The sequence below is a fragment of the Lepisma saccharinum genome, chromosome 11 (assembly GCF_977018435.1).
Source record: "Lepisma saccharinum chromosome 11, izLepSacc3.1, whole genome shotgun sequence".
Lineage (NCBI taxonomy): Eukaryota > Metazoa > Arthropoda > Insecta > Zygentoma > Lepismatidae > Lepisma > Lepisma saccharinum.
In genome coordinates, this window is record NC_139239.1 from 49,342,193 (window position 1) to 49,368,119 (window position 25,927).

The 25,927-nt window shown below is 39.7% G+C and overlaps 1 protein-coding gene across 4 annotated transcripts in view; it reads left to right on the forward strand.

The window, feature by feature from the left end:
- PDZ-GEF (PDZ domain-containing guanine nucleotide exchange factor) overlaps nt 1-25,927 on the forward strand; it is a 483,761-nt gene that overhangs the window by 163,245 nt on the left and 294,589 nt on the right. For all 4 annotated transcript variants that reach the window (XM_083131069.1, XM_083131068.1, XM_083131077.1 and 1 more), the window contains exon 4: nt 19,682-19,765. In XM_083131069.1, the coding sequence (XP_082987195.1) occupies nt 19,682-19,765 (84 nt within the window). The remainder of the gene's footprint in view (nt 1-19,681; nt 19,766-25,927) is intronic.

A 25,927-nucleotide genomic window follows, 5' to 3' on the forward strand; every position in this document is an offset into this window, starting at 1 on the left:
TTATGCATGAATCTTCGTCCCCGCCGTAAAGGTTGAGAGGTCCTGTTTCTCTCTCACACACATACACACGCCTCGAAGCTGATTCGCGAGTGTTTTGTCTTGTGTGTTGTAACGCAATGCCCCCTTCTGCACTCTCGTGCACGTACGCAGAAAGTGCTTTTGGGTGTGTATTTCGCCGAGGCACTGAACTTTACAGAATGCTCGTCCGCGTCTTGTTGACAGTCACTCTTGTTTGCCCGACCTCTCCCTCCCTCCTTCTGAATGTGCAAGAAGTGATCGACAAAGTGATCACAGGTACTTGACGTTTTGAAGTGTCTAAGAATATTGTTGTGTGCACTGTGATACTGTATGTAGTCTGTCAATGAACCTTTCTCATGTTTTTTCACAAGCTTAGAGATGTGTTTTATATCAGGTGGACACAATTAAAACTTTCCTATTCAGAGAGAGCCCTCTGTTGTCCGTTCGAAGCAACGGATTGCGGTGAAACTTAGTATAGAGCTGATGCTGATGGAAAAATAGTTCAAATTTTCACCACCAGGTGGAAATGTGGCGTTTAGAATTAAAATTTCCCTACTAAGAGCCCTCTGGAGCCCGTTCGAAGCAACGGATTACGTTTAAACTTGGTATAGAGTCTATGAAAACCATGGGGAAGCGAATACTGATGGAAAAAATTGTTCAAATTTTCACCACCAGGTGAAAGTGGCGTTTAGAATTAAAATTTCCGTACTAAGAGCCTTCTGGAGCCTGTTCAAAGCAACGGATTACGTTCAAACTTGGTATAGAGGTTATGGAGAGCATGGGGAAGCGAATGCTGATGAAAAAAATAGTTCAAATTTTCACCACCAGGTGTAAACGAGAAATCGGTCATGCTGTTTTTTTATTTTGTGTGTGTGTGTGTGTGTGTGTGTGTGTGTGTGTGTGTGTGTGTGTGTGTGTGTGTGTGTGTGTGTGTGTGTGTGTGTGTGTGTGTGTGTGTGTCTATCTGTACAGAAGGGGTTCAATATGCACTCCGTCAACGTGAACGACCCTTTGAAAGCGTAAGACAGCGTGATATGTAATTAGGATTATTTCTCAGATCACGTTAAACCAGAGGCATTTGTCTGCAATAAGTTCACTGGAGTAATGATAAAATTAGATAAATAAATGTAAACAAAACGAAATTATACATAGAAGGCATGCTGTTATTCAGAGGGTTTAGGGCGTATACCGCCGTATACTCTCCACTACCGCCCTGTACCTATATAATTGTACTTTACTACACTGTAAAAGTTGACTGGAGAAATGACGGCCTAATACCGTGAATTTCCGCTATCATCCAACTAGCAAAATGAACGTAACAGTTTTTTAAAGTGTTAACGGCCATTGCTTAGTTAACTTAATCAATGTAATTTTAATTATGCACACATAGCCCTATAAAGAGCATCTTTTTTAAAAAAAATTGACAGGCTATTAACATTTAACGGTACAATGTTGTAAATTTTACGGTAGCATCTAATAGTGCATACGATTTCTAGACATATACACTAAGTGGATATCTGGCAATTGTTAGCCTGTGCTACATGGATGGATGCATAAAATCCCGTTTTTATGGTTCGTAGCGTTGAAAGGAGGCGTCAAACAAGATGTTTACCTAAATGATCATCGCTGTGAAAGTTTGTGTACTTACGCGTTGTGTGTTTTTATGATCTTTGTTTCGAAACCGAGACTTGCCCATCGAGACCGAGAAACTCTCGTCTCGATGCGATCCCTACGAAAGTCTTAATACATCCCAGAGTGCTATGTCGCATTTACGCCAGTGAAGTTGTACATCAAGCGAAATTTACCCTCTTCATTTGGCTTGTCTGAGTTATTAGTGTGGGCAGCGATTTGTTGTGGGAAGATAAATGGAAAAACAAACAGAAGAGCGCGCAAGGTGTTTGCACATAGATACATCACGAGTTGCTAAGTGGAAAGAAATAGGACATTACCTGTCCCACCTTTTAAAGCCTTTTTTAACGGAATGTGTAAAAGTTATGAATTTCAGTATAGTAACTGTACAAAATGTAAGAAAAATAATGGACAACACTTGTGTTACTTATACGGTGGATCGAGTAGGAAAGTCACACCATTTATACAATAATAATAATAACAATAACAATAAATTGGTTTATTTTATATAACTTATAATAGTTATTATTGAAAAATGACAATTATAACCGTGGTAATAATTAATTATTATTGTCATTATTATTTCTACTAATCAAGTTTTATCTGTGGCCTGCCCTCTCTACAAATATTTCCGGCGACAACTATGCTGATAAGGTATGAGCACCCCCCCCCCCCCTCCCCGAAATAAAATCCTGGCTACGGGCCAACATTTTTATTTTTATTTATTACCAAATTTGGAGAAGGTTTATGTAACAGTGTGCCAACTTGCTTTCCTATCGTACAATTTGTCGGCCTTTATGATCTTCATATACTTCGAAATCGAACCTTGATTCAAAAACGACTGAAATAAAACTGAGCAGAAGGCAATTTTGCTCTAATCCGTAAATTGTTTGCACTCATTTTCGTCGCCGGCAACCGGTCGAAAGATATGCCTGACATCTTGCGGCCGACTTTGGCTCCATTGGTCTTGAGCTGCATGGTGGTGCCATCCAACGGCGAAATTCATAACTACATGTCTGTGAAGCGGACTGAACCGTAATGAACGAGCTGAATGCTCGTAACGAAGTGTAATAAAAATGAATGCTTCGCGCGCGCTTGTGTATCCATGCTTAATTAAAACATTTTCTGTTTCCTCTATGCCTATTAGCGGGTACAAGAAAATAGTTTTACAGCTCAGATGATGTTTATTTTGTTAGATAAACGCAAATAACTGGATCGAACGAAATGGAGATTTACTCTGCCTGTGTAGTCTGTAGGAAGGTAAAATTTTACATGGGTTCTTGTGGAAGAATCAGGGGCGGCCGGTCATAAGGACGATACGGACGCCGCACTGCCGTGTGCAACCGCAAGTGAACAAACATTACATTAACATTTATATGTTAGCTTTTACATTGTCTGAATTGCAAATATTCCATTGCTTATAGATCGTTGGTTAGTCGGTTCTGTATTCATTCTTCCGCGACAATTGAAAAGTTTGCACGCCACCGTGCGGGGGAATACGGAACTTCGAGAGAAATCTGGCGGGGCGCCGTCCTCCCACTTTACGAGACGTAGAGCATTCTCAGTCGCGGTCGCGAGGGTTAAAAGGCGAGGAAACTGAGGGAATAACACGCGCGGGATCTCTGGCTGGGAGGACGGAGGGTTTGTCGTCCGAAACCCACCCCCTAGGCAAAACTGGCTCTCTCCTGGGAGAACGATAAACAAAGAAGAGTTGCCAGAAGCAATGAAGTTAACGTAAGAAAGAAAATTACCAACCGTTGAAAAAAAATATTCTGTATTCCATAATCTTATTCATTTATGACAAGAGTAGAGCAATAAATAACGCAATTTCCAACGAGGAAAGAAAATGTCGCTAACTGAAAAAGTAGAGACTCTTGCATGATTTTTGTTATTTATCGTCGCTTTTTGCTACTTTTCGGTAATCACGACGATGAGGATGAGTGATGATGGTATAATGAAATTGATGGAGGGGCACTCACAAAGAACACACATACCCATGCCGGGATTCGAACCCAGGAGCCCTGGCTTTGTAATCCGGTATGCTAGCCGCGGAAGTCGGCTATAGATTCTTGTTACACGCAAAATTATCGTGTAGCTATATGCGTTGTATTTTTTCTGAATTTAGTGAAAAGTACATTTGGATTACAATGATGTGGAGTACATCATGTAGATTTAAATACATGTTTTGATTAGCACCTTTGAAAAAATTCCTGATAATGTGACAAAGTTCTCCAATTTCTTTTCAAGGCGGATGTTAAATAAATTAAAAACTCGTCATTTAAACTCACCAAGAGTCGCTACAGGAACCTGTAAACTACAAATTTCTTAAAATTTGGCAAAATTGTCTGGCAACCCCGAAGCAATAAAACGATTCTTCGTTTTCCATGGAAAAGTGAAGTGAAGCTTTTTCGGTAGTTGTGCATTTGTCGCGATGAACAGTGTGGAGAAATTGTTGGTGCGAAGTTTTTCTACCAGAAGTCAGAAGTCTGGATGAAAAAATAAACAAAAAATCTAGTCCGAATTTGAATCTAGAACAAGGGAGGTCGTGAGTTCACTTGCAAATTTCGCGTTGAAGGACAGAAGGATGAATTTCAGTTACAAGCATGTCTGAAGATTTCTGGTAAGTTTGAAGTTTTTACTTTAGAGCTTCTGGTAAAGCAGATATCACCTTTCCAGTGAGATATTTATTTTGGTGCCCTATTTCACATATCAATTAGTCATGTTGGATAGGAGACATTTTCTGTGTAACTTTTTTCTAGAAATTTTCACCATCAATTCACGTAAATATTCGTCATTGTGCTTATCAAGTTGTGTAAAAATTAATATCCCTTCTTCTGTTAAACGACTAAATCTCTTAGAATTCTATTTCTTCTTCCATCTTCTTCGCATTACTGTTAAATAATTATTAATTCAAAACGTGTAAAACATGATATTCGGTAAACACGAACGTATCAATTTCTTATCACGTTGGCTGTTATACGAAATTCATCATTTAAACTCGCATTACTAGTAGAGCAAATTTGTGCCGGCCCCCGTGGCGGAGTGGTTGGCACATCGCGCTACGACGCCAGGGATCCCGTGTTCGAATCCCGGCCTGGGCATGGATTTTGTGAGTCTCCATTCATCAATTTCATCATATCACTCATCCTCATTCGCAAATTAGCCAAATGTGGCACAAAAGGCGAAGTAAAATAAAGTAAATCAATAGAGCAAATTTGTGAGCTATCGCCCCTCCACTTTGGATCACCACGAGCCGCCACTGGGAAGAATTAATTTTCAACTTCACAAAGTTCATGGGTGGAAAGAAGAAGGCTTGTAGAATAATATGTCGGACCGAATAATGCTAAGACAATGTTCTGATTAGCAAACGGTTCCATTCTTCATAAGAAAAGCATGGAGTCTACAGTTCCACCAGTTCCATCAACACATCGTTGTCACCTTTATTCAGCGCCAAGTGGAAAACTGTACATAGCGAAAGCATTTAACGGTGTTGAATTTTTAAGCAACGAAGCAAGAGATAGGAGTTGTATGTTGTAAATATGGCAACACAAGGGCACTCGGATAAAGGAGAAGAAAATTTTAGATTATGGGGGGGGGGTTCCTCATCTAGGTAGATCTATAAACACATTTCTTGGTTGTATTATCTAGCTTAATCGACACAAGGAGCTGCTCTTGCAACTGTCGCTAGAAATACGTACCCTAGAATGCAAAGGAAGTTTTTTTTTAATTATTTTTTTTATATATATATTTTTTATAAATAAATATTCGAACGTAGCTAAATCTGAAATAAATTTGTACCTCAAATTAGTTAGTAGGTATTTTCAAGTACTTCTCTCTATCTTGGAATATAGGATAGGATGTGGGGGACGTTTAAGGTATTTTTCACCAAGGTAGGATGGGACAAGTACAGCCAGGACTTTTCCCTCCATACTCCCACGCCGTTACGCTCACTCGCAGCCCCATGTTCTCTTTTCGCTGAATGTGGAAATGTGCTTTTGAAGTCAAGTGGGGTTTAGACCTTGCTGGTCCAAAATACGTCATTAATCCCTTTTGGAAACAAGATTTTTCGTTCTGGGATACGGGGATTTTCTGGGTGGGCTGATGCGAGAGTTTGGTTTGGATTATTGAAACAACTTCGTACGATTTAATGAGTCTAGAGACTCGGAAAGCAGCGCTGTAGAATTTTGTTACGTTACGGTATGCTTAGACTGCGTACAACACGATTTTATAGAGAAGTGATATTTCGAAAATAATTGTTCTCCTATGCATTTGGACAAAAATACTATAATCTAACGAAATGTCTTACATGTTGCATATTTCTGCAATTTCGGCTACAAATGAATATTTTGTTTAACTTTGCATATGAAGTGCATATTTTACAGGATATGTCAAGATTGCTGTTTTCTTGGGGAAAATATAAGGTTTCCCTTATTGAGAACTAATTGCCAAGACAGATTATCAGTGCCATCTCTTTGTGAAATGTGTAAATGATGAAACGAAAAGCTTCGGAATGATGTAGATTTTACCATTATTTTTACATGTAACTTTTCAGCAAATTAAACAAATTATATATCGCAATTTTTTGATAAAGTCGTATTATGTCATCCATTACATTGATGATATTTGGAAGCGCAAAACGACACTCGTATCCTGAACAAATTTACATTAAAAAGTCTACTGGGAATATTTATGTATCAGTATTAAATATGACTATCATATTGGTATAGGGGGGTGTAAAGTCATCCGTGATAGGAATGACATTTTACCTTTCCAAGTTTTTTTGGGTGGGGGGTGAAGAAACCTCGTCAACCCCCTGTGAATTCGCACTCTGTCGCCATGTCTTTTTATAAATGTTTAGCTTCTTAGTAACTTCTGCACCTCAAATCGTTGTTGTTGATTTAGTTTATTTAACGTCGCTTTTCTTCCATCATTGGCTAATCACGACGATGGAGTTGAATAGTGATAAGATGAAATTGGAAAATCACAAACGCATGTGAACAATACAACACAAGCTTCACGGAGGATTATTCTAGCTATGGGTGGACTAGATGACAGAGCCTCGTCAGTCTTCAACAATACTACATGGAAGAAAGGTTGACATTTGAGTGCCTTCTGAGAAAGTCAAACCTTACACCCCTCTCGCATTTGTATGTTTTTGTCATTTAGCGTCGCTTTTCTGCCACTTTTGGCTAATCGCGAAGATGAGGATGAAATTGATGAAGAGGCACTCACAAAGAACACCCATGCCAGACCTTGATTCGAACCCGGAACCCCGGGCGCCGTGGCGCGCTATGCTAACCACTCTTCCAGGGAGGTCGGCTACAACTACTATTACTACATGATATTTATTATTATTTCCTTGGGGATAGTTTTCTACTCGTTCCTCCAGATGAGGGAATAACCAGTACAACTATTTCTTTTTTTGTACATGTGGTACAGTTAGTGCACTGAAATGCATAACTTTTTTATTTTGTTATTAACTTTGCACAGCTCGTTCAAGGAAAAGCTTAGAAATTAGGGGGAATTTTTAGTCAATCTCATTTCCGGAATTTTGAAAACTGTCCTTAGCTTAAATGATCGAATGTGGAAACATAACGTGGTTCTGTATTTTGCGCTATTTTTTCTCTCGATCTAACGCATATTTTGTTCGTTTGGTTATTCTGTTTGATTACGAACTAACATAACTCCATTTCTGTCATTAACTTGCAAAATAACATCCCTTCTGATTTTTTGTATCATTAAAGGAACTGTTACAATTTCCAGGGGGGCGTCGACGACCCCTTTCCTCTCGTCGTTCATGGTTGACGCATTGTTGTAATCTGAGAATGTATGCGAGGATGGGAGCACGTAGTACGTGGAAAATTCCGCTAGGTGGCATTGGCGTTCAGTTGTGCGGTGTGGTCGATGTGCTCTTTCCCCTCGATTGAAGCACATTGTCACGTTCACGAGACGACCTATACTTGTTCATCAATTTAAATGCAGTACGAGTTTAATGGAATTCTCCCTCCTGCAATACTCTACCTTCCCCTCTCTCCCAATTCTCGGCGCTTAAAGGTTGTTTTTTTTTTCATTTGCCACGTTGCCAAATCTTGCGCGCGAAAGAGTTCGTTCTTTCGCCAGTACATCAGCGCTTTCACAACAGTGCCGTTCCAAATGTTTCACCTTTTGTGATTTATCGTCTTGACTTGTAATCAAGAGTCATAGGCGGAGTTCTGGAGGGGCCAGGATGGGCCTGGCCCCCCAACTTAAAAAGGATTAAAAAAATATAACACATGATTAAGTTCAGTTACTACATTTTTGTTACGAAGCCGTACCGCAAATCTTGACGTTTGGCATGATGGCATGTGCGGTAATTGCGCCGCAATAGCGGGTCTTAGACGATTTGATTGATGTGTATAGTTTGAAGAAAGAAAAACATAAAATGACTTTGTGTTGAGTCAACAGTTACTGCTTAGGCATCAAAAGAACTTTTCAATTTAATTTTTCTAAAATTTCTGAAGCTTACTGTTGTGCCGTAACTTTTTTAAAGTAATACGAGTATTGTATCAATACAAAATTAATGAATTGCAAAATGCAATAATCGTACGGTTTTGCTTCTTTTAAAACTGACAACCAATATACTAATTAATATTTGTTTAGGCTACTTAATCGAGGAAATTTAACATTTTCAAATCTAAAAGGCCTAAAACTCAGTGTTTTTAAGTTGTTGTTTTTTTAATTTCCGGGGGAAGGCCTCCGGACCCCTTAAAAACAAGGGATATTATAACCCTCAGGTACATCACATGCTTCTCCCAGAGTCTACCCCCCCCCCCAAAGCAAAAGTTACAACTCCGCCCATGTCAAGAGTTCCCGCTTTTGATTCTTGGTGGAGGAGAGAAGGGGAGGAAAGGTTTTAGTACTTTCGGAGTCCATTTTAAACTGTAGACCTCCCAATTTGTCTCGTTATTATTTTTTTCTTATTATAATCAGTGTGGTATTTGTAAAGTTTGCATCTGGGGGTGATAATATTCCAGCCCCTAAGTGCCAATAATTAGTAACAACAGAAGGAATACCCCCGCCTCATCCCCCTTTCAAATGCCACCCTGATTTGCTGTCTTCACGGCAATCCACGGCTAATCGGAACTGGACCTAAAGTCCGGGTATCGAACTCAGAACCTCTCGCACAAAAGGTGAGAACTCTAACCATTTGCTAAGTCGAAGCCCTTTTACGCCAACTTTATGGACAAATGGTCTAATCGTGATTTGGTCTACAGCAGGCCCGTAGCCAGGCAGGGGCAGGGGGGGGGGGCTCGGCCCCCCTGGCACTGCCATCAGCCCCCCTTTACATTAGGTAAACTATTTTGCATAATTTGTTTACAGTGAAGAGTGAAAATGTAGACAACTCACAACTTTAAGGATAAATCCACAGAATATGAACAGTATCTTGTTTATGAGCAGAAGTAGCTGCAAGTATTTAGAATATTCTCTAGACTTCAGAAAGTTCTTTCATAGGGGAGTTTCTTTATCTGTACCTTCACTGTCCCTGTTGCAACCTCCCGTTTAGACAGAAATGTGTGACTTTGATGTCATCATGCAAGTTCCCTCCGCATCTGTGCCAAAGGTCAACAACAGCTCCCAAGTTTTGGGAAGGAAAGTTTAATTGCTTCGGCCGGGGGTGGAATATACTGTGGGCACTGTGATTAAATATTGTGCGTTTTTTGTGTGTGATATACATATCTGTATCATGTAAAATAGTATGGGGTGTGTAAGGGATAATTTCAGTATCAGTCAATTAACACTTCAAGAGATGTTTTAAAAGATGTAGAAAAATGTAGTATTTGTGTAGTATATGATATTTATAAATGAATGAGCCCCCCCCCCCCACACACACATAATTTACCTTCATTTAATATTTTTTTAAAAAATGGACTTGGTTTACAAAACCCCCGTGATAACCCGTGAGCCCCCCCCCCCCCCCCTGGAGATCAAGTCTAGCTACGGGCCTGGTCTACAGTTTAAAGTAGGATCCGAACCACCACGTCACCTCCGGCGGAGATCGAACCTAGAATCCCGTGACAAAGATGTCACAACTCACAAGGTCGTAGAGAAGGCAAGCATACTCCACACACGAAAGTAGATAAAAGTGCAGAATTATATGGAGTGACGTCGAGTTTTGCCCTCACCACCACCACCACCATTATCTTCATTTCTGTGTACTTTAACCTCATAAAGCCTCAAAAAGCAATTACGTCACAGGCAGTTATGAATCCAGAGAAACCCGACCCGTCATTACAAATCCAGACGCCATCCTCCTAATTGGCCAATGACAGCCGAGGCGACCGTTCAATTGGGGAGATCTAATGGAGCAAATAAGTCCCTCTCACATTGACGTAACAGCTTTAACACGGCGTCAGGTTTAAATGGCATTTAAGGCGACATTCAAAGGTCACAGGACGAGCTCTTCTGGAGAAAGCCCGTCACTAAGTTGATGCGATAAATGGAGGCAAGCATTGGGAATGCACCGTGCTCCCAGAGTAAGATTTATAGCCATATCAGTAGAGGGTATTCTTTACTTGTTAACAATATGCGGAAATATTTAAAATACGTACTGAAAGTTGGAAATCAAACCATAATCGTCAAGTTTATTTTAAGCTTATTTTCCCTAAAACTTCAAATTCTGGATGTATTTTTGATAGAGTTTCCTCGTAAAACTAAAAAAAACTTATGAACTTCTAGATTTCCTTAACTAGAAAAACTTGACCGTAATTTTACTGTGAAATCACCGGGGAAAAAACTGCATGCAAAATCAAACGATACCATAAGCAAATAAAACAATGCCTCAGAGTTATTCGTCTTTCATTTGTTTGCATGCAGTGTCCTGCGGCAGTAGTGCAAACCCATTGTTGCTTGAATATCAACTTTTACGTAAATTATTTTACATTTTAGTATCAATCTGCAGCCCTCGACATAACAATAAACATTTACGAAAGTTCTGTTTGTCATTATGTATTGTCAGTGGCGGCGATTGGGTTCCAAAACTGGGGAGGGGGGCAAGGTCAGTTTTCCCTTGATAGATAGTGTGGAGGCAACTGCCCCCCCCCCCCCTATCGCCGCCACTGTGTATGATATTTGCAAAATAGAAGTTAACTTCAGTGTTTTTAAATCTGTTACTTACAGTCAAAATATTTTAGAATGAACCTACGGTTCATCAGTAAATTTTTTGAAGTCATCACCTTAAAGTTACGGAATTTTCTTTTCAAAGTTTAAGCCGAAACAAGTTGACGTTCTTACAAATTGCCCCTTACCAAACGCCACACCACGTCAGAGTTACCAATTTATATCTTTATTAATTTCGCTTCCCTTTTCTGACACTTTTAGCTGATTGCGACAGTGTTTGCGCACTCTCAAACGTACACTCATGTCTAAGACAGGACTCGAACTGTTGACTGTCGAAATGAGCGTGTCACTGCACAAACTTTTGCAGCAAACAACTTTTACGCCAGAATGAGAACAGAATAAATACGTTGTGTTTCAAATATGTAGCTATATCTTGAGCCACCCTTTATAAACCAAAACAGATTTTTTTTTTGCGTGGTCTTGACTGAAAGATATTTTTGTCCCCTTTCCAATTCCGAAGCAAGATCTATCGGGGGGGGGGGGGTGCCTTGCTTGTTATTTCTCCTTTGTGATTCGTGGCTCTTTCGCCGCAGCGAATCAAAAAGGAAAGACAAAAGGCTGTCGGATTACGCTCTCCTCCACGTAAGAGCCTCTGTGTGACGTTTCCATGGCGACTGATGCAGTTCTGAGAAGCGCCACGTGGGAGAGAGAAAGGGAGGGAGGGGTTTTTACTCTTTCCTTTTATCATGTTATCCCTTGCCTTTCTCTTCTTTCGACCCGGCCTGCGAGAGCAGGGTAAATATATTTAGTTTAAGAGCAATCCGAAGTCCTCTGCAGCTCGCTTTCTTGGAAGAACACGGTAGATTCTAATTCTACTAAATTGTGTCTTATATCTAGAGATCGGAAGTTGATGACCTAAAAAATTCTCCACCAAAAAAGGACCTGTAGAATGACCTTAAATTATTTAAAAATGACCTCAAAATTTAGAAATAAAGACCTAAAAATAATTTCCGCCCTTCAAATGAAAGCTTGATTTTACATAAATTACAATAGGCTAGTTGGAATAATTTGATAAAATCAGTTTAGTGGTTACTATTGAAGTAAAGGGGAAAAAGCAATTCAAGTGCTAATGTAGTTTTTTCTTCATGTTTTCACTTAATTTCATGCTAGCAAATGAATTTAAAATTCATGAAGCAACTGGGAAGGAGGAAAAGGAAACTTCAAAAATGATAAAGAAATGCAATAAAAACAGCAAAACTGTACTGAAAAGTAACTTAAAATCCAAAAAAAGGCTCGTAATTGCAACTGATTCTAACTGAAGTGAAACGGACTGCAATCAGGTCTTCAAAGCCCAGAAAAGAAGATGATTTCTCATCAACTTCCTAGCCTTATATCTCACTATGACATGACTAGGGCCCGGGACTTCATGTCCTATAAAACTGTAAGATATGTATATAATTATGTCATATAAATGGGAAAATATGTCATTACAAATATGTGAGAAAAATGCAGAAATATTCCCACTGAAGCCAAAAATATGCACAACAGTACTCTCGAATTTCTCCCATGCCCGATAGAGTAGAGTAGGGGCTGTAACGTACCTAATGACTTTTGTCTGATTTTTGTCAAGAGCGAAAAAGGCAAAGAAATGAGAACGAAACTTCTTTACTTCCCGTGAAACAATGAGAGAGAACATTTTGCCTCAATAATATTTGCATGGCTATCAATTATCGGCGGGATAAAAAAGTGGGGTATTATATTGTTCTGTACTAAGAAAAGACGGCACCTTTCTTCCTCCGTAATTTCCATATCCTGCCATCGACAATATGAACTATCCGTTGCGCTAAAGCTACGAAGAAAACAAAATATGAAATAACCGATTATGTGCAAGAGAATTACGAAAATATACAGAAATATGTCTTATTACAACAAAATTGTAGAAATATGTTGTAAAAACGCGAAATTGGTGAAATATGTCAAAATATGCTTTGTCAATTTTGTCTATTTCGGCTGATTTTCATCAGATATGTAAAGATCTCACCCCAATAATAGATCCAATATAACATAAAGTCCTGGGCCCTAGACATGAAACATGAACGGATTTGGGGGGAGGGGTGCGATTTCCCTTTCCCGACAGAGGTGGGAGGGGGTGAATCTTATTCGTGTACCTGATCTAGCCAGGAACATAATAGATTTTCCAGAAGTTTTCAGATTTTCCCAGTTTTCCAGAAGTTACAGTTGGGCGAAGCGATTTTCAGTCGGGTACCTCAACTCAACGAGAATCAGTTCTAACCCACACCTGGACTGTTTTACACAAACAATATATGGTGCAGTGAACCGGTAACTTATGTTCTACCGATTAGATTTGATTTATTTTGTTTGTTTTACTTCGCTTTTCTGCCACGTTTGGCTTATCGCGAAGATGAGGATGACTGATGATATGATGAATTTGATGAATTGACACTCACAAAGAACACTGTTGCTCAGGCCGGAATACGAACCCGGGACCCAAGACGTAGTAGTCTAGCGATTAGAGTATAGTTTTGTAAAAATAGGGGTTTAGGGCTGGAATAAATTGTTATTATTGTATGTCGTTTTCATTGCTACGGTAAACTGTACAATCAGATATGACAAGTAAAGTGAATAAACAAAGAAGAAGAAAACAACGTATTGTGAAAGGGTCTCGGCTTCGATCCTCTTTGGAGACATATTACACAGTGGTTCGGAACCAAATTTAACCTGTAGGTCCAGTTCCGATTAGCCTCTCTGTCAGTTTATATCTCACTATGCCGCCATTACATCTGCACCCGTAACCTAGAGCTTGCGTCTGATTGGTTATGCTACGAAACATGCTTGAGTAAAAAGTGCACTTAATTTAAACTTGAAAAAAAGTACAGTGAAACCTCGTTAATCTGGACTTATGGGACATCAACTTCAACTTCAAGTTACGGCTCATCAAATGGGAGTTTCGACTTTTCCTACTACTATGACATAGTTCAACGTGTCCTTTTTCCGTCCATGTACTTTTCTACGTCATCGGATGTTTGATATTCCCGAACGAATAAAATAATGGTCCCATAAGCCTAGTGCATTTCTCCTTGCCTCCTACGGCCATCCTGGCAGTGTTGCCAAACCTGATGAGCTAAATTTCACCATTAATATAGCTAAAGAGAACTTTCAAGGAGCTAGATTAACGAGGGCTGCATAAAGTGCCTACTAGGGTAATTTTAGTTGTCAGAGGGATGCTTTAAAGTGATGGCAATTTATTCTTAGTTTTCACCGCCTAGATTTTGATTGATTGATTGATTGATTGATTGAGTTTATTTTACTTCGCGTTTTGTGCCTCTTGGCTAATTTGCGAAGATGGGGATGAGTGATGAAATGATGAAATTGATGAATGGACGTTCACAAACAACCAAGCCCGACCGGGATTCGAACCCGGGACCCTTGTCACCGCCTACATTTGGCTGCATCACCCATCTCAATAATCCAATGATGTTAATATAAAATCGAAAATAAAGGGTTCCCGGATAACAAAATTGTCATCTTCATCTTAGCCACAGCGCTATATATAAAAATACATGGGGAGGAAAGAAGAGGTGGGTGACGCAGCCTATAGCTATACGAATACCATGTCACGTGCAAAATGTACACTCATGGCAAAAGTTGGTATTTATGGGCCGGATCCAGTGGTGGCATCATAGTGGGGCAGAGGGCGGGTGCCACAGTTCACAGTCAAACGAGTGCACGAAAGAGCCAGATCTGGCTCCAAAAGAGCGAAGTTGGCATCAGTGATGAGCATCTGTCCCAGCGAGAAAGACCTAGGGGAAATTGTCCCTCCTCGCCTTAACGATAGTCTGGATTAAATTAAATAACCTAAAAGAACAGTAGAAAGTGCATTAAAGCTCCGTTTATAGCAACAAAACACGTTTATTATGGTGTATTTAAAGGGCATAGGCCTTAATACACTATACAAAGTCTGCGGGAAACAGAATTTCATCAGTGGTTGACTGCCTTTTCTTTGGGAAGTTCTCTTGTTGACTTCTAGCCACATCTGAAACCTTGCATTCTGCTTTTTTTTTCCTTTTGCCTGTCCGGATTAAGCGAAGTCCGACTTATCGGGGTCCGGATTAACGAGGTTTTACTGTATATTAAACTTGTTGATAAAAGACAGAGCACTTGAGTCTTCAAACTATTAAGCATAACAATATGTCCAAAAACGGCAGTTGGGAAGGGCCATCGCCCCTATCGCCCTTGGATCCGCGCCTGTCTAAAAGGAACATGTGTACCGTTCCGAAGAATTCCAGCACTTCTGCAATTCGCCGAAAGAGGGAGGAAAAACAAGGCAAAGGAGTAGAGCAAATGAGAGCGGCTCGCAACAAAAGGGAAAACGGAAGATGAACATGGACGCATGGATGAACAAAAGATACCCTCGTGGTCGAAGGAAGATTGTCTAATTTTCCTCCTTCGCTTCCATCTTCCCTCCAGTGAGACCTCCACGCAACGGAGCGTAAAGAGTTCAACATCCTCCAGACAGCTGGCAATTCCTGGCGTTCCGAGCCTCCCCCATCCAAATAGACTCCCGAATCCTTGACGGGAGACAGATGAATGTGTTACCCTGCTTGGATTAGTCCGCCAGCTCATCTGGAGAGATCAAGTCTTTCCGAGAGCAAGATGCTAACCAACTGTCAGTTGATGTTGCGACGGTGGGGAAATTAGCTGCCTCAGACTCCTTCAGGGTTATTGTAGATTTACGTTGTCTCTTGGAGCTTCTCCTTCTTTCTGTTCTGAAGAGGAACAACAAGAATTTAGAGTTGAGTTGGTGTTTTAAGTCCACTTTATGCACAGTAAGGCTAATCGGGACTGGACCTACAGTTTAAAGTGGGATCCGAACCACTATGTGCCTCCACCGCAGTGTTTCGGGTATTATTATATGTGTGTACCTCCAATTATTCCAAAATTCATTAGCGAATGAAACATTGCATAATATACCAGAATTGTCGAATTTGTATGAATTTAGTTTTTTTGACCAATCACAACAGTTAATGATCGATCGATTGATTGATTGATTGATTTGGTGTTTTAAGTCCACTTTATGCAGAGTAAGGCTGATCAGGACTGGACCTTCGTAAATGAAACAATTGCTAAGAAAATGAAGCATAAAGACACCGGAATAATAGCGACAACAGCCCACAACACTAAAATAAACGCCGTAACATTTTAAAGCATAGAAATAAGTGCGAAAACAGTTCACAACACCGGAATATGCATGAAAGCAGCAGGGTGTGAAATCACTGCAGATTGGTGGGGAGAGTAGCAGACAGACAGCAGGCACACACACTATATATTGTGTGTGTGTGTATATATATATATATATATATATATATATATCAATTATTACATTATATTATAAAATATATAATATACGGACTGTTCTTAATTGAAAATTCGATTGCAAATTGAAGATTTTAATATACAGGGTGGAGCGCGGGGGTGGGAGATTTTGATAATGCCGTAATGCACGTTAATAATATATATATTGTTACATAATTCAGGACATAAAAAGGTACATGTATGCCATTTGCAAAAAACAAAACATAACTCACGTTTTCAAAATAACATCACCTAAATGGCGTCTCTCCCTAAGTAACATTCCTGCATTCGGGAATGGACGTTTCTCATAACTTTCTGCAGTACGTTCGCAGTGATAGGCCAAATCTATTCACATATCGCAGCCTTTAGTTCCTCCAGTGTATGATGACGAGTATTAAACACACGATCCTTTAAATATCCCCACAAAAAGAAATCACACACATTTAGATCTGGCGATCTTGCAGGCCAGTTCAAATCGCCGTTCCTGGACATGATACGCCATTTAGAGGACGTTATTTTCAAGACGTGAGTTATGTTTTGTTTTTTTGCAAACAGCATACATGTACCTTTTTATGTTCTGAATTATGTAACAATATATATATTATTACTGTGCATTACAGCATTATCAAAATCTCCCACTCCCGTCGCCACCCTGTAGCCTACTACAAATGCTATGAACGGTGATTTGAGTGACTACTGGGACGACCATAAATTAGGAGACATTAGAAGATAATACATACTTTCCTATGTAAAATTCACATCTAAAAGGTATTATATGTATTATTTACTTTAAAAATGGTGTCTCTAAGTGAAAGCAATCCAAAACATCAAAAGAGTATGTAGAAATTTGCTTTGAAATTCCAGAACACCAGAGAATTTGTTTTGTCAAAATGAGTGAGATACGTGAGAGGTGGATGCTTCATTGAGAGTCGATTCAGATCGTTAACCGTGGCAGAAGAATCGAATCAGAGGGAACTGTTCTCCCCTCCAGCCATTAATTCGGTTTGTATAGAATGAACCGTTCATTGACTTCTCCCCTGTGCATCGGTCCTGAAGGCAAGTGCACTGGAGAAGGAGGGGGGGTGGGGGAAGAAAAAAAAACATGGCCACCAAATTTTTGCTGAATACAGTTAGCTCGCTGTGTCCACGCACCAGAACATTCCATCTTCAATTATTTTTTTCCGGAAAAAGTCACGAGATGGAGCCACCGGTCTCGCTTTCACAGAGGAAAGCCTGTTCGGGTGCGCTGGAACGTTTGCGACCATCAATTACTGGATCAAAAAGCCACATGCCTCCGCATCGAGTCCCTCTGGAATGAAAGTTTCCCGCTACCAAAAGGACGAATCAGCATTGCTGTGTCGAAAATTGACGCATGTACGGGGGCAGTTACCCTAGTACGGTTTTAACCGTTCCTCTTTTTAGATTCTCATTTCACACCAGTGCCGGCAGTTTTTTGCAGGGTGGGAGTCCGGACACGGATGTTCGAAGAAAAATATATAGGGGTTTTCCACCAGTAAACATAAGCAAATGGGCACAATCGACTGTGGAACTTTAGCACAGCAACTTCCGGTTTGGTCTAAATGTTAATATAGATGGGTAATTCGAGAGTATACTTGTGGCTTTTTCCTCTTATTGTGTGTCAAATGAAAATGTATCACATAAAAATACTTAATGCCGAGGAGATGAAGCGGTGTCCTGACAAATTCATCGGATGAGCAACTTAGAAGTTATACGGGATTATTCCAGATTGACATCCGTTTACTGCCCGCTGCTGCACTGTACCATATTTATACATATTTAATTGAAATTGCCGGTTTCTGCAAAAGACAGACGCTTAAATCAAATAAATCTTTGGATGCCTACAATTATGTTTCAGATTAAAACAAATGCCCCCCTCGAAAAAAAAATGTAAGATTTTTCCTGAGTGGTTGGGTAATATTAAAAATTTCCTGACACACTAAGAATTTTGAATTATAAGTATTTACACTATTTCTTCCTTAAATTAATCGTTTATTGCTTTTCAGGAATAATAACTGCTAATTTTTTTAAAAAAAATCACACACTTATAGTGCAGAAAACCATCCAGAATAACCATTTTAAAAGACCATAATTAGTCATTTTTTAACTGTTCGTTTTCCCGAAATGGGAAATCATTTGCCGAATTCGGGATCGGGATGATTTTTTTTTCCTGTCCTAATCTGTGTCCGTAGTGGTTACTGCAGAGTCTACTGATGTTTGACGGCTTCCAGTTTTCATGGTAGCTTGAAAGCGACAATTTCAGCGCCCTAGATCTCGAGGAAATTAAAGAAGGAATATCTGTGGAAGATTATTTAGCCCTGATCGCAGTTTACATCTTACTACCACCTCCGCTTAGCTACATGTTGTGGGCCTACTAACCGGAAGTTATCGTGCTAAAACTATGGCGTCTGCCCGAAGACACTTTTTTCAGGTGGATTGCTCCTATATGGAATGTGAATTGAATTGTCAATGGGCAGTCTTTGCGTCACACTGCTGCTACTTAACACTTAGTAATATAAATACTATTTGTGATTGTATTTACCGTCGCTTTTCTGCCATTTTTGGCTAATCGCAGCGATAAGCATCAGTGATGAGCAGATGAGATCCATGAAAGTATACACTCACAAAGTATACCATGCCCAGGCTGGGACTCGAACCCATGACCGAGGTTCCAACCTCGGCCTCTTAAAGCTCTCGGGCTGTAAGGGATGCTCTCTGAAGGCCCAGTTCATCCTGGGCCGAATTTTCGCAAGCTGACGACGCTCTGGCGCCTGGACCCACAATGAGGATAATTCTTTGGGGTTGTGTTGTGTCGTCTATGTGTGTTTGTGATTGTCTGTAATCTTATCTATCGCCATTCATCCCCATCGTCGGGATTAGTAGCCCAAAGTGGCAGAAAAACGACGCAAAATAAACGAAATCAAATTAAATGAAACTTAACGTTCTCGACCACCCAGCCAGCAGTAAGTAATACTACAGTACTATTAAAGCTATATTATATATTATACATTATAAATTTTAACAATACTAATTTCATTTTAATAACTTGCGGCCACTGTGGCTGAGTTCGTTGAGTGTTCGATTCACGATCACACCTCTGAAAATTCTGGTTCGAGATTCGACCTGGTATGTTATCCAATCGGCATTGATCTTCATCGCTGCGATTAACCTAAAGGTGATGGATAGCGACGTAAATATTACACACATACACACACATTCAATACACGTTCTATGCTTCGGATCCCTCCCCTGACTGTATGTCCAATATCAATAAGCATATTTGAGCCTAAAGTGTACTTTGAACAATAGGCTTACCATGCAATACCGTTACTACTTTGAAACGGTAATAATCACTTTTTTGAAGTTAAAATTATCCAGTCAACCTTTTACATTGTAGGCGCAACAATACTTACAAACACAACGCAAAACCGATTGGAAGGAGCGTTGATTTGAGCATTGGAGGACTCAAGCTTGTCTTTCGATTTGTGTAGTTTTTTTTCATCTGTTATATGAGTAGTAACCTAAATGTTTTTCTTGTTTATTTCAGCACTGGGGAGTTGTCCACTTGTTGGTACATCTTGCTCACAGGGTCGGTTTTCATCGATGGATCTATGTTCCTGCCCCGATCAAGGTAAGTGAAATATATTATTATTATTATTATTATCACAATGACCATTTTACAAGAAAACCAAAGCCAGGAAATCAACTGTGGAGAACCATTTATGGACACAACTACATTCGGAACTTTTCGATTTTTACATATTCCTTGAGCGACGAGAGTTCCGACCTGAGCAGTTGTTGACTGGCCGAAAAGGAACGAACCTACTACGCTGTACATACCCTTTGTCCCTCATTTGTTTGGACCCAGAAAGTAGCTGTGTAGTTTCATGAACACCGTGATATTGAAATGGCCGAGAATATTGGAGAATGTAAGTACTCGTATACAAGAAACATACAATTGTGTTTCAATGGACACCATTTGTAAATGAAACAAATATCTTCAATAACGGTTCACGGAAATAAAGGTTCTCGTAGAATATCCAAAAAATGGATGCTGACTGCTGAGGAACAAATTTGGTTTTAATGTGACCAACAAATGAATGTTAATCAATACCATTTGTGATGTAGTAATTCTGATCCGTGTCAAATAATTTAGTCAGAATTTTAACATTTAACGAAGCTGCCATCTTTGTTCATGCTTAACAAAAGGCTTGACCAGAAATTTGTGGTTGATTCGAACCATCAGTTTCTTTTCTGTAGCCTTGAAATGTGGCAAATTTCTCCTCGGAAGCATGGAAGTCTTGTATTTTGTTGGGCGCTAGATTTTGTGACCGGATTTGTACGAACGAAAGTAATATTCAGTCAAACCTTACCGGATTTGTACGAACGAAAGTAATATTCAGTCAAACCTTAACGGATTTGTACGAACGAAAGTAATATTCAGTGAAACCTTACCGGATTTGTACGAACGAAAGTACTATTCAGTGAAACCTTAACGGATTTGTACGAAGGAAAGTAATATTCAGTCAAACCTTAACGGATTTGTACGAACGAAAGTAATATTCAGTCAAACCTTAACGGATTTGTACGAACGAAAGTAATATTCAGTCAAACCTTAACGGATTTGTACGAACGAAAGTAATATTCAGTCAAACCTTAACGGATTTGTACGAACGAAAGTAATATTCAGTCAAACCTTACCGGATTTGTTTCACTTCGGAACAGCGAGTAGATGAATGGAGAAAGTACACTGGCACACAACTTGGATAGGCAAAATCATTAGGATCACAAGAAATAACAGTCTGTGTTACAGTAAAATAATATATTGTTGCACTAAAACACGCATAGCAGTAACATCTAGCTCAAACAGCACAATACAGGCGAAGATATAACTATTTTACGGTCAAAGTCCGCGACAAGAAACTTTTCACAGCCGTCTCTTCTTTTCCATTCGTGTTACCAGGTCCTACTTGAAGTTTTTCCCTACCTTGCGTTTACAATGTTACTAGCGGTATAACCTATCTGGTTATAATTTATCACAGTAATGGTTCTCTACGAGTGAAAGCATTTGGTGAATATGGGTCCTCGTATCCTTTCGGATATACTATCTGCAAGTTCTCGGGTGCATTGCCCTCCAGAATCCCTCCACTTGGAAGGCAGCATCTAGCGCTTGAACCAGTAAAGCATCTTTCAAAGAGCGCCCTTGAAGCTGTCGCTTTTTTGTGTGCGCGCTCGGACCACGACTCAAGGCCAAGTGCCTGTGTGTTCGTCGGCACCCAACACAAATTCCACCATTGTTCTGCGTGGGAAACCTCTGCTTCATCTCTCAAAAGACCTCCTACCCATCACCAGTCCATTGCCATTTGTGTTTCTGGCAGAGGGGGTGAATCGGATGAGACGAACTAAACTTCTTTTGTGTAAGGATTGGACGTGGCGCTTCTAATGTACCAACTGAGTTTGATTCTAGGAAATTCGTGTATTAGCTACTCCCGAAAGAATTCATTTATAAAATCCGTTGCGTTAACGACGGGAATGTTTTTTGGATTGGTCAGTTTCAAGTTCATCATTAAACACAAAGAAACATTGTACCACATTTGAGTGAAGTCGACCACCGTGTATTGATCCATCACCGTATTTGAATTTGAACCCTGGCACAGTCTTGCCACAATGTAAGAGGTACAAAATTTCCCTTTTCATCCAATTTTCCCCTTAATATTAGGAAAATTGAAATCTCAGGCAGTGGCGACTTGTGGCTTTTTCGAGTGTAGGAAGAAGTTGTGGTAAAGCGAGGAACGTTTGAAAAATGTGTACAATTACATTCACACGTATTGCTTGTACTATGCTTTGCATTTAGAATGTTAGCTGCAGGCCTATGCTCAAGGTAGGGCAAGGGGCCCTTGCTCCTCACTTTGAACTATGAAATATTTAAATGTGAACCTATAAAAACAGACGAAAGTAACATTGATTAGCTATATTTCAGATTTTGCAAGATTGTCGATCTCCCTGTCGTCGTGTGGATTGACGATAATAAAAAGTGCTGCTTAAACTTCGAAATTATGCTAAAAGCTTCTAAATTGTGCTATGATTTATTATTAATTATTATTATTATTTTTGATAATTGTAACTTTGTATCTAATTTTCTAGAGTTTTGAACTTGCGTTCTTATTTTTAACAGTTATGTAATAGTGTAAATTTCCCCCCAAAATTGTTTAAGATGGTGCAACAAACGACATGGGTTCAACATAGAACTTAAAAAGGTTTGAGAAAATTGTTTACCACCAACTTTATACCGCTTTCCTGCCATAAAATCCCCTGACGTACTAAATCGGGCAGGATGAAGAAATGATAGAAGATGGATCGTGGCATGGTTAAAAGAAAGCTTGTCGCTGGATCGGCATACTCCCTATCGTTTGAAACATGTCGCCAGGTCCCCTGGTGAAGTAGAAACAAGATTTGGACAATTTTATTTTTATTTCCTGAAAACATATATCTTTGAATTCGATTTCCCTCTCCCAGAGACTTGCGTTTGCAGATTACGCTAGATTACCATTATGCCAATAGCAGGGTGCTAAGTGCCAACAAAGATCAAATTGTGCTTGGTTTAGTACCATTTTGCTGGGGTTGGCATGCATCGCTGATTGAGGAAACTCGTGGTGGTTCCACCGATCTTCGCAACCTCTCCCCCTCCCCCTTGCACTGCCCATTCCACTCCTCACCCATCTGGCTGTTGGATGACCGCCGATGTTCCTCAACGAGCGGCAGCAAAGCATGTGACCATTGTGTTTGGGCGGCTGCTGGAGCGAGCGAGAGCAGTCAACTCTTGACATTAGCTAGCCTAGGCAATTGTACGTACGTACATTGCGCTCATAATTTTATAACAGGCATTAAACGCCAAAAAGTAGAGAACTGGAAATAAGTGCAAATGAACTGCAGGAAGTTCCTCACTTCCTACATGGAGGAATCGCCCCTGATCTCAGGCAACAAATCTTCATCACTATTATTGTTGTTTTTGTAATTACTATTAGGAACACATCGAAAGTGTCGACCTGGAGAAATATTAGGACTGACCGAATGAAGAAAAAGAACAGAAAATTATGATTGTTGACATCAAATTGCACACTGCGAAAAATGTACGAAATATGATTTTTTTAATGAAAACTGTGACCTCGTTAGGTTTATACTAGTTGTGCTGTCACGATCATTTTAAATAACGGAATGGTATTAATTGTTCCCAGCCCAAATAATTATTATTGTTATGGTGGGAATAATTTACACGAAGAAAGTCTTAGAAGAGATTGTATGTAATGTGTAAGACCAAATTTTCCTCATTTGATTTTTCATAAAATTTCTCTTTTTCCTTTTCACCTAAGATTTTACCAAAATTTCCCTGAGGGAAATGACGCCACGTATTTATTGTCTACCGTTCAAAATACGCTAACAGCACTAAACCTAACCTACCTAACCTATTCACATGTTCATTTCTGCCATTAGATGCATACGTGAGAAGGTTAGGCGGGTAAGGTTTGATCCTGTTAGCTATATCTGTCGCTGGCCGGTCATTTAACAGCGTCTACAGTTCTCATATTTTCCGCTGTTTCAGATAAATAGGCACTGCAATGACACTTGATTTCTGTCGTTCTTTAACGGGTCTTTCTCGATAATGGATAAGGTGTTGAACAGGCTCGGGATTAAAGAACATCGTCCTGCTATCTACTGGTGAAAAGTTAAATGTGTACATACATACATACATACATACATACATGTATACATACATATACAGATAAATACATGCACTATAATCTATCCCAAACACGTAACCAATGAAATATCGACTTGCCACTTTCTGATTAATACCTTTGATTACACAGTAACGTAGCAAAAACTTGCTTAGTTCTATCGTACGCAGTTGGAAGGCGTATTCAGGTGTATTCTGAACTTCAATACCTAGCACCGTGTGCCAAGTTACAAATAATTTGTGATTCTACGGTTTTCCCCAGCGCGTGCTGGACACTAGAATAGCCAACATCGTTGTCCTATGCAGACTGACGCGCCTTGAACGATGCAGGAAAGAGAAGCCATGGGGAATAGTGCATAGAAAGGAAGATAATCCATGCACAGCAACAGCACAAAGAAGATCATATTTATTTGGAACACAACTGAACTGGCGCATGGCCAATTACAGTGTACAGAGAAGTAGAGCACAACAGCATTGAAATGGAAGATGGTTGGGTAAAAGTCATGGAAGGAAGGTTGTGTTGAGAGATACTAAGTTCTTAAGGCCACTCTATACACAAATACGCTACTCGTTTAAGTTTAAATTGTAATTGTCTTGTAATCAAGGTGTCCCGGGTTCGGTATCCGGTGAAGGCACATTGTAGAGTAGTTCAGAACCCACTTTGAAATGTATATCCGGTTATGACTAGCCTATATGTGCATAAAGTGGACTTTCAACAACCCCTAATAAACTGTGGTGTGACTTTCAAAGCTTGTAACAAGATTAAGTGAAAGTGACAGGTCTATCACAAAAGAACCAGTTATAGATGAACTATATTTTGAAAGTTTGTCTCGAAAATGTCTACGTTGCTCAATGAAAACTAGATAAATGGCACAAATACTGTATTTTATGTAAAAATATGCACTTCAAACAAATATATGTAATATACTTCAAAATATGTGAAAATATGTAATATTAAATTCCTTCCTAACATCGTAACTCGCCGACATTCGTCATTTTCCGTGGGTACATCCGGACCCAGTTGGTGAGAAACTCATTTCGTCACATCGCAAGTCCTGTAGTGAAACAGTTTGCAAACACGAGGCTTCGCTTTCGAAAACATTTCTCGGTGAAATACCGACTGTAAAAAAATGGGGAGCTGCCGTAAAATGAGGAATGCCGCCCTTCTCGCAAAGTCTGGTCTGGAAACCCATCTTTCACAGTTTGGAAAGGTTGAACGTGTAAAGATTTGAAGTGTCTTTCTCCCCTTCGTTTGTTTAATGTCTGGTTCCCAGGGGGATTCCAAGATAAATAAGCCGGGAGCGCTCGATACACACTGCCACAGTCGAACTTTCAGTTTTCGGCGGTGGAGAGTTTGTTTTGCGTGTGCTTAGCTGATGAGCTTCTACTCAACTTCGAGCTTGCTGCTTCCGTACGTGGTTTTTCTTCAAGATTCAACAGCATGGGGGGAAAATGAATGAATTTCACTTGCACACGTTGAAAAACAGTTACAGTACACCACATGCGGCAAGCGACAGCTATAGTAGCTTAGAGATATATGCTAAAAAAAGGTACCAAACCAGGCGCGCCTAACCTACTCACGTATTAAAGCAGAAATATACACGTGAATAGGTTAGGCAGGTTAAGTTTTGTTTATTTCTGCTATTTGATACCTACGTGAGTAGGTTAGGCAAGTCAGGTTTGGTGCTTTAGCATATTAATTTTCAAGTTATAACTGTCGCTCGTCAGCACAACGATATTAGTAATTTTAAATGGCACATAGATGGAGATGATATAATTAGGATCACTGTACACAAGTTTAACTCGTAGCAAGGACGAAATTGTAGTACTGAAAGTAAAGCATGATGCATAAAGATTAACGCATGAAAAATTTAACTTTCTTCTCCCGCTTCTTTTATACTGCAATATTTAAAACGTAATTCTGAATTCCTTGCTTGCAAAAGGAGTATTTATTTATTTACTTTTAAGTCCTGGACGTCCATTTTATACTGAAACTTGTTACACGATCGTTGTTGAAATTAAAGCTTTCTTAAATTTCGAACCCACTCAACGTAATCT